At 44.1% G+C, this 18,324-nt stretch overlaps 1 protein-coding gene across 1 annotated transcript in view; it reads left to right on the forward strand.

Moving 5' to 3' along the window:
• Positions 1–8,242: 8,242 nt before the first annotated feature.
• Positions 8,243–18,324, forward strand: part of LOC126284568 (uncharacterized) — a 207,753-nt gene continuing 197,671 nt past the window's right edge. Inside the window, exon 1 of the mRNA XM_049983581.1 lies at positions 8,243–8,465. Within this exon, the coding sequence (XP_049839538.1) occupies positions 8,414–8,465 (52 nt within the window). The 5' untranslated portion in view covers positions 8,243–8,413. The remainder of the gene's footprint in view (positions 8,466–18,324) is intronic.

The raw sequence follows: 18,324 nt of genomic DNA on the forward strand, positions 1-18,324 counted from the left end.
TTGGGCTCCCCTCCTTTGTCTCCAGTTACGCGAAATCTGAGGACTTATAATCAACAGAAAATTCCTATCATGGGCCAGTTTGATGCTTCCACTGCCTACAAGTCTGTTGTTCAGCCCCTCACGTTATATGTGGTGGATCATGCGGGCACTGAAAACCTGTTCGGTTATGATGCTTTCCAGTTGTTCGGGTTCTCCATTGATGATGTGCACCTCATATCTGAGGACATTCCGTATCAACACCTGGATGGATTGTGTTCTGAATTTTCGTCCGTGTTCTCTGCTGGTCTGGGTTGTGCCAAGGATTTTGCAGCCCACATTACTCTTAAACCTACGGCTCGCCCTAAGTTTCTCCGGGCACGCCCTATTCCGGTGGCGTTGCGTGCACCTGTCAAGGCTGAGCTAGACAGGTTAACAGCTTCAGGGATTCTCCTTCCGGTTACCTCCAGCGAATGGGCATCGCCGATCGTGGTGGTTTCTAAACCAAACGGGAGTCTGCGATTGTGTGGTGACTTTAAAGCCACTGTCAACACTCAGAGCCTCATTGACACTTATCCTCTTCCTCGTCCTGAGGAGTTGTTTACCAAGCTCGCTGGGGGCCAGTTCTTTTCCAAACTTGACTTATCGGAGGCGTACCATCAGTTGCCTTTGGACGCTCCGTCCAAGGAATTTCTCGTTATCAACACTCCTTGTGAGTTGTATCAGTACCAGCGATTACCATTTGGCGTCGCTAGCGCACCGGCCATTTTTCAGCGGTTTTTGGAACAGCTCACGGCTTCCGTTCCTGGCTACATCAACTATCTGGATGACATTGTTGTCACGGGAGCCTCCACTGCGGAGCACCTTCGTAATTTACGTTCACTGTTTCGGGTTTTGCATTCGGCTGGGTTGCGGTGCAATCTGGACAAGTCACAGTTCTTCCAACCCTCCATTGAGTATCTTGGTTTCCACTTGTCCCGTGAGGGTATACGCCCTCTCCGTCAGCACGTTGCGGCCATTAACGCTCTACCCCGGCCGTCTACGGTCAAAGAACTTCAGGCGTTTCCAGGCAAGATTGCTTATTATCACAAATTCATTCCATCCGCAGCAGCGGTAGCTTATCCTCTGCATCAGCTGTTACACAGAAACGTCCCCTTCTGTTGGTCCGACGGGTGTGAGCAGGCTTTTGTCCGCCTGAAGGCTCATTTGCAGTCGGCGCCTTGTCTTGCCACATTCCGTCCGGGTCAGCACTTGGTTCTGGCGACTGACGCGTCACAGTATGGCCTAGGGGCTGTTCTCGCCCATCGGTATGAGAATGGGTCGGAACGACCCATCGCCTATGCTTCCAAGACCCTCAACGAGGCGCAATGGCGTTACTCTCAAATCGAAAAGGAGGCACTCGCTATCATTTATGCTCTAAAAAAGTTCAGCGTTTTTTTGTATGGTTCTAAGTTTCACCTCATCACCGACCACAAACCGCTGGTCTCTCTGTTCAGCCCCTCGGCGTCACTTCTGGATAAGGCAGCTCACCGCCTGCAACGTTGGGCCTTATACTTGTCTCGTTTTCATTATGAGATTCACTATCGCCCCACGGCCCAGCACACCAACGCTGATGCATTGTCGCGATTGCCGATGGGCCCCGACCCTGTTTTCGATCGTGATGAACTCCTCTGTTTCCACATTGATGAGGAAGAACGTCGTGCGGTCGAGGGCTTTCCACTTACAGGTTCGCAGGTCGCGTCGGCTACTGCGCGGGACCCGGTCCTGCGTCGGGTGATCGGTTTTGTTCAACGAGGTTGGCCGGACAGGACCAAGGGCCGGGCATCGGATCCCCTTCGCAACTACCATGGCTTGCGCCTTCGTCTGTCTGTTCATGATGGTGTTGTTCTTCTGGCCACGGATGGCGCATCTCCACGGGTCGTGGTGCCAGCCTCTCTTCGCAAAGATGTTCTTAAACTGTTGCACGGAGGCCACTGGGGTATTTCTCGGACTAAGTCCCTGGCCCGCAGGCACGTTTATTGGCCCGGTATTGATTCGGACATCGCCCATATGGTTGCTGCATGTGGCCAGTGTGCTCAACAACTGGCGGCACCTCGTACAATGCCCTCTCCGTGGCCTGATCCAGCTCAGCCATGGGAACGAGTGCACGCCGACTTTGCTGGCCCCTTCCTCGGTTCTTATTGGCTACTGTTGATTGACGCCTTCTCGAAGTTTCCGTTTGTTGTTAGATGTCCGTCGCCCACCACTGCGGCGACGACGCTGGCTTTGTCCAAAATCTTTGCGCTAGTAGGTCTTCCATCCACGATCGTCACGGACAATGGCCCTCAGTTCTCTTCGCAGGCCTTCCGTGATTTCTGTACTGGACAAGGGATTCGTCATGTTACCGCACCTCCCTTCCATCCGCAATCGAATGGGGAGGTCGAGCGCCTTGTCCGCACTTTCAAATGCCAGATGAAAAAATTCCTTAGTGATTTTTCCACAGATGACGCCCTGCTGCAATTTCTGAGTTCTTATCGCTTCACAGCTCTGGGTGATCGCAGCCCTGCTGAACTCTTGCATGGCCGCCAACCGCGCACTCTACTGCACCTGCTTCACCCTGTCAGGCCTTGTACTGTGTCCCCTAGTGCGGGAAAATACTCGGTGGGCGCCGACGTGTGGGCACGAGGGTATGGATCTCGCCCTAAATGGATTCCAGGGGTGGTCGAGGCTCTTCGCAGCCGCCGGCTTTGTGAAATACGTATGGGCGACGGCACGGTTGTTCGCCACTACGACCAGATGTGCCCACGAGTGGTGGCCACGCCTGTGCCACCGCCCCATCCTTCGCCTCCACCAGCTCGAGACGCCAGTCCTGTCGCTGCTGCCGATCTACCGTCCGTGTTGATGCAGCCGCCGTCGCTGCCGCTTCCAAGTACTCCGGAACCGGCCCCAGTCGCGACGCCGCCTTCTCCGGGACCCATCTCGCTGGAGCACACTCCCAGGTCAATGACACCTATGGATGCTGCTCCGGAGTTTTCACCCATCATCTCATCCAGGAGGCACGTTCCTCGCACGAGCTTCCGTCCTGGACATTTTCGACCATACTCCCGTGTCTCTGCGCGGGATCTCCTCGGGGCCTCACAAGAGGCCATGGATGTCTCTGCGCTGTCCATGTCTCCAAGGAAGTGAGTGTTTATTTTTTCAAGGGGGGAAAAGTGTTGTGCCAGTGCCACGACATTTACAGTGCCGCCACGACAGTACGCACAAACAGCGATAGAGGCGCTCCGCAAATCGGCTGAGCGCTTTAGCGCCACCTAGCTACGAACAGCGCCGGCCGCATGTCACGGCACGGCAGTCGAATATGAGAGACTGAGTTGTAATCATGTGATCAGCTATTGTTTCTAAGAGAGAGTGTGAATATCCACACAATTATTGTGATTAAAGGTTATAACAGTTTCTTGTGTACAGTGTTTTACTTTTCTGACATCTCAAACAGATCATCCTGTAGTACCAGCAGGAAATACAGTGAAGATATTATAAAGCAGGCCTACTTCACTACATATAAAAATATCTTTAGGAATGTAGTTAGTGCAGTCAAACTGATGCAAAATGATAGCCCTCTTAAATCAACATAAGGCAAAAGTAAATGAATGTGGAAAATTATTAATTCAATCACTGCTGGATACAAACAGTTGTCAAGTAATATTAATCTAAAAGTAAATGAAATATTAGTTTCCAACAACAAAATAGCTGATGAATTCAACTTCTTCTTCACAGAAATAATTGAAATGTCACAGTGCACCTCAAGAATAATCATCCCCCACAACTGCGCCCAAATATCTGCACTGACTCACTTTCTCAAAACTGATGTCAGGAGAAAAGGCATAAAAAAATAATTCAAACCCAAATAATGTCATCCACAGGACAAGATAAAATCCCACGATTATTCCTCCATAAAGGCAGCAAACTTATTAATAAACTGCTGTCCCACCATATAAACTCCTCATTCCAGAATAAAAGATTTCCAAATTAACTCAGAACTGCAAAGTCATACCAACACACAAAAAAAGAAGTAAGCAAGATCCTAGCAACTACAGGCCAATTGCAAGACCCTCAGTATTTCGCAAAATATTTTATTACACTATGACCATTAGACTAAATACATTGCAGGGGAACAGGAAAATTTTGTACCCAGCACAGTTTGGTTTCCATGGAAAGAAAACTACAGCTGTTTTACCATGATGCAACACAAGACTTCCTAGATTTTACTCCAAGTCTTGTTGACAAGAAGTCACCAGCCATAGGCATCTCTCTTGATCTCTCAAAGGCCTTTGACGTGGACAAACACACTATCTTGCTGCAAAATTTATATCGTAATGAAGTAAGAGGAACTAGCTATGACTGGTTTAAAAGTTATCTCAAACTGAAAACAGTATGCTCAAATAAATGAGACCAATCCTTGAAGAACAGTCAGCACTTTACTTTCATCTATACATACCATAAAACATAGATTCTACTAGAATCATTCTTAGGCCCCTTCTTGTTCACACTTTAAGTAAATGACCTTCGCTTCCACTTACACAAAACAGAATCCTTCTTTGTGCTGATGACATCACAATTCTCATATCTGACACAAAAGAACCAGTCCAGATTACAACGAACAGAAGCACAGCCCAACTAAACTCATGGCTTAAATCCAATGACTGTTCCTTAATGTAAATAAAACAACTGGCCCAATCTTTCATATTGCTCAAAAAAACTCCACTGGTGTCCCCCCCCCCCTCCCCTCCAACACCACCATCACCTACATCACTGAATGATAATCATCTACAGTCTGTCACTGACACACTCATATGAAAATGCAACAGTGACATATCCAGTATGAAAATGAGTAAAGTCTGTTTTATGATTAGATCAATAAGAAATATAGTAAATACTGGTACCCTGACATCAATGTACTGTTGTCTCAGAAGAAGTAGAAAAAAAACATGTAAACTGTTGTTTAAGAATCTGAATATATATCCCTTCTGTGCCAGTATATACTAGACTACAGATCTTACAAACAAAAACATCAATAAACAGGACAGGAACTCAGATTGGTACTACCATGTCACAAGGTCAAAAAACTCACTAAGGTTGATTCCCTGTGAAACTAAATGGTACAGTAAAGGTGTTAAATATATGGGGAAAAAATGTAAATCATCTTCCAACAGAAATGGAGCTAAAGGATTATAGAATAAATCCAAGATCATTTCTAATAATGCACTGATTTTACAAAATACAGGATGGCACAATTAAGCAACACTATATCTGAACAACGTGAGGCATATGTCTAAGTCAGTTTGTCCACTTATATATATGATAATGTGTATAAATAAACAACAGATTGTAAATTTCATGGTTGTAAATACTGGAATCTGTAGCCTACATGAATAATGTGATAATGCTCTGTCTCCACAGTCTGAATATTCCTCAGCTGCTTGTGTGTATGTGGCATGTGTGTGTGTTCTTTTTTTAAATATCTATTAATAATAAAAGGAAATGATAGATTGTTACTTACCATAACGATGACACATTATGTTACAGACAGGTACAACTAAAAGACACTTACACATTAGCCTTAGGCCAAGCCTTTGTCAGATAACGAAACACAAACACACAATCATTCAGACAAGCAAGCACGGATCACACACACACGCACTTACTTTAAAGTAAGTAGCAGTCTATCTTTACCTTATGTTGTCAATATTCTATCCTGGAGTTCCCATTGTTTAAAAGGCTATTAGTTGTTTCTTTTATGAATTCTTTAGTATGGATTTCCTCTCAGATTAATACCCACTATGTGAAGGAATATGCATTTACATAATTTATTTAATATCTTTTAGAAGCAAAGTGTGGTACATTTCAAATGTAACCAACATGAGACTCTATCATTTACCCACTGTAACTTGTCAGATATCATGATGCAGCTACTTTCAGCACAATGTATGATCTAAAGGACCACTATAAATACAATACACAGTGATTTTAATACTTATTTAGTTGATCACCTTGCACAGTGTTCATTATTACCAACATAACATCTAAAATTTTTAACTGTGGATGTAGTTAATTTACTGTGTCTTGTGGTTTGTAAAATAAGACACATGGTCTGTCAATCGAGTCTGCTTCATGTACCCATGCCTCAATACCGGTCTCACCATCCTAGTGTCTGACAGAGATGGAGCACAAGTTCTAACGCTGTTCAGTGTTGTACAAATTCTAGTTTCTTAATAGATACATTCTTTAAGATTTCGAATCAGTACACTGAGTCCCGAATTTTGTCCGGAATTACTTTAAACGGAATTTTATTTGTTATATCTGCAGCTATACTGTCATCCTTCCTGGTAAACGACTATAATCATTTCTCTGAGTCCGACATCAGCCACGTTAAATTTCACTAGGTCTGTCACATCCTCAGGTTGATGCACTTTCATCCGTGCGGCGTAAAATCACGAGATTTTATTGTTACCTCGGAGATTCAAGCGCCTGGCACCTATACCTTTAATGGTAAAGTAGCCTCAATGATGGCCAGAAACAATAACATCTTAAGGAACTGTCAGCAGCAACTTTAGACCCACCGTACTTGACATACAATGAATGTTTCTCCAGTCGTTGAAAGATAAGAAATGCAGTTCTTCGCTCTTTAGCTGTATTCCATGTACCAGTTATAAATTTTTGAGCAAGCCATATCTGTGGGCACTTCCTGATTACAAAGGCAGCCTCTCTCTGAAGTTTTTGTTGCAGGAATGACAGTGGAGGGCTTTAGTTTTATTGGTTAGAAGAGGCACCACTGCATTCAGCTTCCCTGGATGGGCCTTACAGGCACATTATCTCAAAATTTTGCGGTGGGCATACACCTCCAGCACTCTGAACACTCAAACCGCTTAGCTTCCACAGCATTACGCTTACAACACAAGAACAAACAGTGTGCCTAGCATGATGTACAAGCCTGCCATGTAAATTTACATTATTTGCTGATGGTACCACAATTTTTATCAACAGTAGACCAGACAACAATCTTGAGGAACTCATTAATCACATACTCTCATTTGGTTAATTGGTTCAAGGTGAATGGTCTCTCATTAAATTCCAGTAAGACCAGCTTTATTCAATTCTGTACAAAAACAGAAAAAGAGAGAGAGATAAGTGTGACATGTGGTAATCAACCAATAGTAAGAATGGAAAGAACAAAATTTCTTGGAGTGCAAATTGACAAGAAAATGAACTGGTCTTCACATATTATTGATCTCTGTAAGAGACTTAGCTCTGCTACCTATGCTTTATGGGTTGTCACTACATGTGTTGAACCTAACACTGCAAAAGTGGCATACTATGTCTATTTTTATTCTCTCATTGAGTTCAGAATTATTTTTTGGGGCAACCAGCAATTAGCAAGGAAAGTGTTCATTGCACAGAAGCGAGCTTTAAGAATTACATGTGGATTGTGCCAAAGAGACTCATGTAGAAATAGTTTTCGTAAACTTAAAATATACATAACTAGATGCCAATATATTTTTCTCTCATGTGTTTTGCTCCTAAAAATATGGAGATCTTTCAAGCAAACAGTAATTATCATGGGCATAACACACAGAGGAAGAATGGCATACACAGTGAGCTCAGAAATTTGAGCTTGGCACAAAAGGGTGTCCACTACACTGGAGCAAAACTCTTCAATGCTCTTCATCCCGAAATAAAGGCAGACGTTCATAACAAGAGTAAGTTTAAGAAAGGGCAAAAAATATTTCTGCTAGAAAAAGCTTTCTACAGTCTAGATGAATTTTTAACTAAATAAATTGTAATATTTTAATATTATATAATACAAGTTGACATAATGCCACTAAGAATGTTATTTAACCTGAGCTCTGTATCTGTGTGTGCTCTGTATCTGTTTTCTGTAGTGTTTTAATGGTTCTAAGAAAATACGTATTTTCTTTTTCTGTATTGCTGCCCAAAGAATTTACTGTATAAATTTTTATATAATTATGTACTCAAATTTCTGTATATACTATAAGATTATCAGATTGTATTTGTAAACAACTGACTCGTTCCACGTCCATGTGTATCCAACACAGTTGGACCTATGGAACACGAAAGAAATCAAATCAAATCAAATCAAATCAAATCAAATCAAACCAAATCCCCGTCAGCGCCAAGCGCCTGCTTCGTAACGGTACGGCTGCCTTCGGTCGTGTTCGGTGCGAGGTTGCTGCTCGCTCCCTGTACCTGATGCGCCTGAACGGTGGCGCTACCTAACGACAAGTCCGTGAGGTTCCGCTTTTCGCTTGTCTTCGCCACAGACAGTAGACTGTCAACCATCCAGCGCGCGGGAAGGTATCTGGCCCGGCCACGGTTGTCAGTCAGTAGGTGTGTTGTGGCTGTGAAGCGGCGAGTGGCGGGGAACCGTACAGTCGCGAAGAGGATGGGAGAGAGGGAGGCAGCGACACAGCCGAGCGCCAGGCGCAGCAGCGCAGGTTAGTCCGCGGCTCTTCAAACTACGGCAGCGGCTTGCTTCACAAGAGTGCCACACGAGGAACGAATCGGCAGGGGTTTCGTAACCGATGTTCTACACAACAATACTTCGCCAGTGCTGCACGCGGAGGTTTCGTTACGGATGTTCTACACAATAATAAATTTGTACCTTTTGTGAGGGTGAGAGGAGAGGCGCGGAGGTATCTGTCGCGTAATCATCCAGCACACCGCACTGCAGTCGCAGCTCGTGTACGAATTTCGTGTCCTTTTCAGCCTAAAGGTGCAATGGATTCTATTCTTCTTTTCAGAATTCAGAAGCTGTGTATATTACCTTGCTATTAGTTCACTGCAAGCACCGCACTGATAATTTTTCCAACTTTCCATATTTTGGATGTCAATCAACCCTTACGCCAAAATGTTCACACACACACACACACACACACACACACACACACACATACTGATTTCTACTATTTGATCTGAAATTAGTTGAAACTACTTTGCCCTATTTCCGTTAGCATTTCTAGCTGTCTTAGCTGCAACGCCATTGTATTTTCTTGATGGGTGGCACATGCATTGTTACATCGAATCATCACTAAAGCAAATGCGTGTCTATGAATGACGTTCGATTACTTTTTGTAGGTAGCATTTTTTAGTCAACGTAAGGTGCGAACATTACTGTTATTTTTGTAGTTTCCTTTATACTGTCTAGTTGGAGAAGGTTAGTATGGATTTTCCACAGAAATAATTCATTGGGGTTGAAGTATTACGTATTTTCGCCATTCAGTAGACTGAGCGGTCCTTTAAGAAAGTTCGATAACTTTAATTTAGCTTCTATTATTCATATGTGTAGAATTTGCACTAAATAATCTAACACTGAATGTGTGTTGTTAACTGACATAATGACGGTATTAACTAAACAACTCCTTTAATGTCCGATGCCTAAGGAAAAAATCGTCTGTTTCTTTGGAAACGCTTTGCAGAGGGACTGTAAAGCGGCCTTGACATTAAGAATATTCGTCTTTATGATCTGAATACATTTTGTGCATACAGTTTAAGGGATTTTGTGTTACTGTAGTCATTAATGCAAAACCTTTTGATGGGGAATTTTTCCGCGTTATCGGTTAATTTATTCAATTTTCTTGAAGTTAACGCACAGAAGGTTTCAAACATTAAAACTGTCGTTTCATTCGAACTTATCATTACACAAGGCAGTTTTAGGTGAAGGTGTCAGTTGGCACTATGGACTGCTGTAGCTAAAACATGTAGCAGCAGCCCCACCTTGTTCGGGACATTCTGTATTTGGTGACGTGTCGCAATCGTACTTCCAGCTATGTAGCGTACTGGTGCTTCGGTTTTGAGGCATAATGTTCGAGGGAAGACAACTGCTGAATTCGTTTGACATCGAATTCATTGTTTTTTTTTATGACAGTTTACTATAATCGCTCAGAGCACATCGAGGAAAGTAATTTCTTCTAGCATCGCCGATTTGCAACAATGGCTTGACTTATTACTATAAATCAAATTTTCAAAGTTAAATCATATAGCCTATATACAAACAGAGAACACCTTGCATGACTAGAGACAGGATGTTCATACTTGCACGACATGTACATTAGTATGTTCTACAGAAATTAGCATTTCACTCACCTCAGTTCAGCATGTGTCCTGTTGCCTGGTAGACACAAGGTTCGCCATGGGCCCTGATAACTTGTCCCATGTGTGATGCCATCGATGCATATAATGAGAGTATGGCGTCCTGTGGTATAGTCATTCATGCTGCATTCACCTGGTTCCAAAGTTCATCTGTGGTGGTTGGCATGGGGTCAAAGTGCTCCAACTGTCGTTTCACCATATTCCACAGATTTTCGATTGGTGACAAGTCTGGTGATTTTGGGGGGGAGGGGAGGGCAAAAGGCTGACATCCTGTGACACGTGTTCGTGCAGCAACATGTGGTCGTGGATTGTCCTGCTGAAAAATGGCGTCTCGGGCGTAATAAACGGAGACAGACTGTCACCCCTGATAGTGTACAATGTGTTATACTGCTCTACTGTTGCGCCAGAGCCGATAAGGTAGCAGATCTGTCCTGCAATGGCATTCGGATGAGGTGTCGATCTTTTCAGGGGGTGGTCTGGGTGGTGAAACCTGACCCATCTCGTTGTGTTCTACGGTCTTCCATGAACCATTCGGGCCGGCCGCGGTGGCCGAGCGGTTCTAGGCGATTCCGGAACCGCGCGACTGCTACGGTCGCAGCTTCGAATCCTGCCTCGGGCATGGCTGTGTGTGATGTCCTTAGGTTAGTTAGGTTTAAGTAGTTCTAAGTTCTAGGGGACTGATGACCTCAGATGTTTAGTCTCATAGTGCTCAGAGCCATTTGAACCATTTTGAACCATTCAGCACACACCCGTTGCTCTGCCAAAGTACTTCATTCCCCACGAGTAGCAATTTCCTGGATGGATGCACCACATTTTCTCATCCCAATAATGCGTCCTGTTTCAAACTCACTGATTTGACAGTACGGTTTGCGTATATGTCTGCAAGGCATTCTGCACGTCTGCTCGAGTCACACTGATCCATTACCTTAGGTTTATAGCGACAAAAGCCGCAGGCACATTTTATCGGTAGGTGGTCTTGCACAGCAATATCAACGTTGACCTTGAACCCATGGGCCGACGTGGTTCAAATACTAATGATTTCTGCAGAACGTAACAAAGTACATGTCCTGTGAATATTAATCTCCTATCTCTAGTCGTTCGAGATGTTTTTTTCTGAACATCAGTGTGTCTATAGGTAAAGCATAATCATTCAGTGGCATTATTAGAAACTGTTGATCATTACTTCACTCCCAAGATAGCCATGGGTGTCCTACATCAATTATAAATAGTCGTCAAAATAAATATTACTTATTGCCAAATTGTAACATCGAACTTTATGAACCAGAAATACAGTCCATGTTTCTGCTTTAAGGGAGTAATATGTGCAGTCTTTGGTAATTGTGTCACATGTAAACATTGCACTGGTTGTGCCGCACGTCATTATGAGACCTGTGTTGCTTCATGATTGTTCAGACAACAGTAACGTATGATTAGAGACTCTGTGTAGTCACTCTAATAGAGCAAGCAATGGAGGAGGTGGACGTCGAATGTCGCTGTGATTCAAAGTGATGTGTCTAGAACTTGGAATAAGCACCTAGTGAGAGGATCAGTTGACGATCGTCACAGTAGTGTCCGCAGAAGAAAAGCAGCAGGAGTGAGCGATCGATAACTGCGTATAGCAGCAAGCAGAAACCCTCAACACAATGCTACACGTCTGTGGCGGCAGTTCCAAAAAGCTACAGGAGTGCAGGCGTCGACACAATTGATACAAAGTAGGCTCCGTGAGCAGGGGTTGCTTGCCAGAAAGTCCCTCGAGATCCTTCCGCTAAACTGGGTTGAGAGAGGGGTCGTGTAGCGTGGGCACAAAACCATTCTTTGTGGACGAGCCAGCACTGGGACAAAACACTCTTTTCTGATGGGAACCGCATCAGCCCCGACCCTGACAGTACTGACATTTGTGTGCGGAGATAATGAGGACAACATTTACACCCTCAATGTATTGCAGACGACCACCCTCATCAAGGCAGCTAAGTCGTGTTTTGGGCGAGGCATCGTGTATGGCCGCAGTACAACCCTTGTGGCAATAGGGAGGAGGATGGCAGGAGTGAAGTATCGGAACGACATCCTTGCATGCACTGTGGCTCCATTTGGTTAACATATTCGGGCGGAATTCATGCTGATGAAGCCCCCATCGTCACAATCTTGTGAAACCTTCTTAGTCGAGCACAGAAGTAAGCAGATGGAATGGCGTCCGTATTTTACAGATCATAACTGCATTGAGAATGCACGAGACTTTGCAATCGGCCTGTCCCACGAGAGACCTTACGGGTCGTCGTGGAGGTCGTTGTGGAGATATGGAACAACATCCTGCGGGCTTGTCTGGATAATTCGGTAAGGAGTCGGCCTCACAGCCGAACTTGGCTTCAGTTGCAAGGAGGGGCAGTTGGACTCTAAACAGTGTATTATGCAAGATGACAATAAGAAGAAACGGCTTGTTTGGAACGGAGTCGTTTGATAGGCGTCTTTTTATTGTTTTTATCGAGTAAAAATGTGTGCATCTTCTTTTTGATGGCTGTACCTGACAGAACAAAGTCAGTTTTGTTTCCAGTATTCACAATAAACAATATGCAGCATTTATTTTGACCATTGTATTTTTTTCCATACAACAATTCTTATTTGTACGAAGTTTGATTGAAACTGATCTAGGCATACGAGGGCTATGTCGGAACACACACACACACACACACACACACACACACACACACACACACACACACACACACGTGCTGACACACATCCATACTGTACCTTGTCTAGATGAGTGTTTCTTTGCGTGGCGCCTGCAGAAATTTTTTCAGGAGGGAGCAAAGCTCTAAAATTGGCATTTCTGATGCAAAGGAGCTGGTCAGATTCAAGATACGCGATGCCATCAGAACTAAATGTTATACGTGGCACAAAAAACTCATTACATCCCAGTGAAGTGATGGTTATCCACCCAGTACATGAATAAAAACTCTGCACTCCAGATTCCAGAGGGGATGTGGGGCAAGGGCCCTCTTTTGTCCCCCACCCCATCTCACCCCTTGTGGACGTCTATGCGTCTTCGTATGAAAACGAAGTAACTATAGAACGATGGACAAAGTGGCAAAGTCTGTTACATGTCACCATCTCGTGAGGTAGAGTTCTGGAGTTCTAATCCCTTCTCTGTAATGGTAATGGCTTTAGATAAATTTGTACATATTGTATATGTGTCCGTAGTTCCAGAATTCTGATGTCTGGTTCAAATGGCTCTGAGCACTATGGGACTTAACATCTATGGTCATCAGTCCCTTAGAACTTAGAACTACTTAAACCTAACTAACCTAAGGACAACACACAACACCCAGCCATCACGAGGCAGAGAAAATCCCTGACCCCGCCGGGAATCGAACCCGGGCGCGGGAAGCGAGAACGCTACCGCACGACCACGAGATGCGGGCTCTGATGTCTGGTTTTTGGCTGTTAGCGTAATGAGAAAAAGAGTACATTACATCGTTTAACATTAGTTTGTAAAGTATGCTATGTGCAAACTTGATTTGGCTGGCGAGTTTGTTGTATGCCCATGGTGCCGAAAACCAGTTTAAAAAAGCCTGCATAATACCTCGTGTCTTGTGGACTACTCAGGCCGCTGCACCCTGAATTCTGAGGTGACAATGATTCCTGAGTTATGCGCAGTGCCGGTTTAAGGACCAAATGACACTAGCAGCTGCTTTGGGCATCAAGCTAAGAGAGGCGCCTCTAAGTACCCCTAGTGCAAAATTTGTACACAGTATCATTAGTAGTAGCGAAAACTATCCATTTCTACGCTCATTACATTTGGATTTGATTTTTAAAGGTCTTACGAAGAGACTAAGAAATAGCAACTAATATTATGATGGAGCAGCAGTAAAGGGAGGGGTGTGCTGCGAAATGATACGTCGCTTGGGTGGAAAAATGTACGGGGAGCAGCCGGCCGGAGTGACCGAGCGGTTCGAGGCGCGTTAGTCTGGAACCGCGCGACCGCTACGGTTGCAGGTTCGAATCCTGCCACGGACATGGATGTGTGTGATGTCCTTAGATTAGCTATAGGGGACTGATGACCTCAGATGTTAAGTCCCATAGTGCTCGGAGCCATTTGATTTGTACTTGAAGCACTAATTGATATGTCACTCGTGTGGAAAAATTGAGGGGAGGCGCTAAATGATATGTCCCTTGTGTGCAAAAATGGAGGGGGAGGGTCACCAAAGGATATGTCTCTTGTGTGGTGCAACGCAGGGGGGAGTGCTGAACGCTATGTCACTTCTGTGGGAAAATGGAGGAGGGCACTAAATGATCTGTTGCTTGCGTGGAAAAACAGAGGAGAAACGCTAAATGATAGGTTGCTTGTGTGGAAAAATGGAGGGGGCACTAAATCATATGTCGCTTGTATGGAAAAATTGGGGGAGGGGCGGCACTGAATGATATGTCACTTGCGTGAATAAATGGAGGGGAGGCGCTAAATGCTACACTGCTCATGTAAAAAAAAAAAAATGGAGGGGCACATTAAACGATATGTCGCTTACGTGGGAAAATGGAGAGGGACAATTAAATGATGTATTACAGAGTGAAAAAATGGAGGGGGAGCCGCACTAAATGATACGTCAGTTGAGCGCAAAAATGTTCTCAAACCTGCACTGGTTAGCCCAGTCGAAGGGCCTCAGTAGTTAAGACACTGATTCTCAAACCGGACGAGAGGGTTTCAAACCCCCGTCAAACTATCGAGGTCTAGGTTTTGCATACTTTCTCTGCTTCACTTAAGGCAATTTCTGGGAGTTCCTTTGAGGAAAACGTTGCTAATTTGCGTCGGCAGCCTTGTTCAATCCGAGCATGTGACATCTCGTGGGCTCCCAAGTCCTTCATGAGTATCTGTGTGACTAGCACAGGTTCCCAGGCTATTGCTGTACCTTCTTCCTTTCCTGCACTGCAGTCTTTCATCTCTGAGTATCCATCTTTCTCGTACTCTCTTTATATTGATGGCAACATTTAATGTCGACACAGCTACTCCCTGGGTTCTGCATTCCTTCCTCTGAATATTTACTCTACATCACCTTTTGACTGAAGTACTTTCTGGGTCCCCTTCTGGATCTGACTTTTATTTCTCCGATTTTTCTGCAGTGTGGACTGGCAAGCCAAGAACACGTTAAATAGCGCGTTCTGCATGCAGTGTTGAAGAACATCTGCACACAATACCTGTGCAGACTCATATGCACTTCAAAGTTAGTGCAGTAGCCAATCCGATGTGGTGGGGTCGTAATGTTTTTTCGTTTGGTCCCATGACAACAAGGGAATCACACTGCTGATGCCTTAGCTGTTATGGCGGGCGCCAGGACTTCCGGCAATGCCTGCCATGCCACATGGACTTTCCTGCGGCTGGGTGCTGCTTGTGGGTGCACCTTGATAGAAGTAGATGAAGTCAGGGCAGACGTTCCACAAATGAAATATATGAGTTTACACCAAAACAATGACCATTATGATCCGGACATCTTATCAGAGTGGAGCAGAAATTCCAATGCGGACACTTATAACCCTATTGCTTTCCCTGCCTTGGCTACCCCATAGTAAAAAGAACAAGCCAGACTTCTGGGAGCGAAACAATTTATGCAATATTTTGTATTTACTCGTGCTGATGGCGATATTTTTATCGTGACGAAACCATTGTTTTCTGTGCGACATCACTGTTGATTAAAGCCTCATCTGCTGTACAGTCTACAGCTCTTTACGCACGTGAATGTGTGGGTAACATACCAGTGACCATTGCCCAATACAAAACTTTAAATATGGTCCAAGAAATCTTTTGTGGTTGGCAGGAGAGCCAAGTTCGTGTTACTAAGAGGCGGCCGAAAGGCACGCGTTTTAGCTCACGCAGGTTGGCGTGAGGTCTGGAACAGGACAACCAAATTAGAATTTGGAAAAACGGGCGTAGCTGGTGGAATACTTAGCTTTAATCCATTAATGATGAACGTCGCTCTTGACGGTACATAGTTCACAATATCAATTTTTGTGTGTGTGTGTGTGTGTGTGTGTGTGTGTGTGTGTGTGTGTGTCATCAGTCTACTGACTGGTTTGATGCGGCCCGCCACGAATTCCTTTCCTGTGCCAAACTCTTCATTTCAGAGTAGCACTTGCAACCTACTACCTCAATTATTTGCTTGACGTATTCCAATCTCTGTCTTCCTCTACAGTTTTTGCCCTCTACAGCTCCCTCTAGTACCATGGAAGTCATTCCCTCATGTCTTAGCAGATGTCCTATCATCCTGTCCCTTCTCCTTATCAGTGTTTTCCACATATTCCTTTCCTCTCCGATTCTGCGTTCCTTACCTTATCAGTCCACCTAATTTTCAACATTCGTCTATAGCACCACATCTCAAATGCTTCGATTCTCTTCTGTTCCGGTTTTCCCACAGTCCATGTTTCACTACCATACAATGCTGTACTCCAGACGTACATCCTCAGAAATTTCTTCCTCAAATTAAGGCTGGTATTTGATGTTAGTAGACTTCTCTTGGCCAGAAATGCCTTTTTTGCCATAGCGAGTCTGCTTTTGATGTCTTAACTTCATTACTTCGTGACCATCAATTCTGATGTTAAGTTTCTCGCTGTTCTCATTTCTACTACTTCTCATTACCTTCGTCATTCTCCGATTTACTCTCAAACCATACTGTGTACTCATTAGACTGTTCATTCCGTTCAGCAGATCATTTAATTCTTCTTCACTTTCACTCAGGATAGCAATGTCATCAGCGAATCGTATCATTGATATCCTTTCACCTTGTATTTTAACTCCACTCCTGACCCTTTCTTTTATTTCCTTCATTGCTTCCTCGATATACAGATTGAAGAGTAGGGGCGAAAGGCTACAGCCTTGTCTTACTCCCTTCTTAATACGAGCTCTTCGTTCTTGATCGTCCACTCTTGTTATTCCCTCTTGGTTGTTGTACATATTGTATACGACCCGTCTCTCCCTATAGCTTACCCCTACTTTTTTCAGAATCTCGAATAGCTTGCACCATTTTATATTGTCGAACGCTTTTTCCAGGTCGACAAATCCTATGAACGTGTCTTGATTTTTCTTCAGCCTTGCTTCCATTATTAGCCGTAACGTCAGAATTGCCTCTCTCGTGCCTTTACTTTTCCTACAGCCAAACTGATCGTCACCTAGCGCATTCTCAATTTTCTTTTCCATTCTTCTGTATATTATTCTTGTAAGTAGCTTCGATGCATGAACTGTTAAGCTGATTGTGCGATAATTCTCGCACTTGTCAGCTCTTGCCGTCTTCGGAATTGTGTGAATGATGCTTTTCCGAAAGTCAGATGGTATGTCGCCAGACTCATATATTCTACACACCAACGTGAATAGTCGTTTTGTTGCCACTTCCCCTAATGATTTTAGAAATTCTGATGGAATGTTATCTATCCCTTCTGCCTTAATTGACCGTAAGTCCTCCAATGCTCTTTTAAATTCCGATTCTAATACTGGATCCCCTATCTCTTCTAAATCGACTCCTGTTTCCTCTTCTATCACATCAGACAAATCGTCACCCTCATACAGGCTTTCAATGTATTCTTTCCACCTATCTGCTCTCTCCTGTGCATTTAACAGTGGAATTCCCGTTGCACTCTTAATGTTACCACCGTTGCTTTTAATGTCACCAAAGGTTGTTTTGACTTTCCTGTATGCTGAGTCTGTCCTTCCGACAATCATATCTTTTTCGATGTCTTCACATTTTTCCTGAAGCCATTTCGTCTTAGCTTTCCTGCACTTCCTATTTATTTCATTCCTCAGCAACTTGTATTTCTCTATTCCTGATTTTCCCGGAACATGTTTGTACTTCCTCCTTTCATCAATCAACTGAAGTATTTCTTCTGTTACCCATGGTTTCTTCGCAGCTACCTTCTTTGTACCTATGTTTTCCTTCCCAACTTCTGTGATGGCCCTTTTTAGAGACGTCCATTCCTCTTCAACTGTACTGCCTACTGCGCTATTCCTTATTGCTGTATCTATAGCGTTAGAGAACTTCAAACGTATCTCGTCATTCCTTAAAACTTCCGTATCCCACTTCTTAGGGTATTGATTCTTCCTGACTAATGTCTTGAACTTCAGCCTACTCTCCATCACAACTATATTGTGATCTGAGTCTATATCTGCTCCTGGGTACGCCTTACAATCCATATCTGATTGCGCAATCTCTGTCTGACCATGATGTAATC

This window comes from Schistocerca gregaria, chromosome 8, assembly GCF_023897955.1.
Source record: "Schistocerca gregaria isolate iqSchGreg1 chromosome 8, iqSchGreg1.2, whole genome shotgun sequence".
In the NCBI taxonomy this organism is placed as follows: domain Eukaryota; kingdom Metazoa; phylum Arthropoda; class Insecta; order Orthoptera; family Acrididae; genus Schistocerca; species Schistocerca gregaria.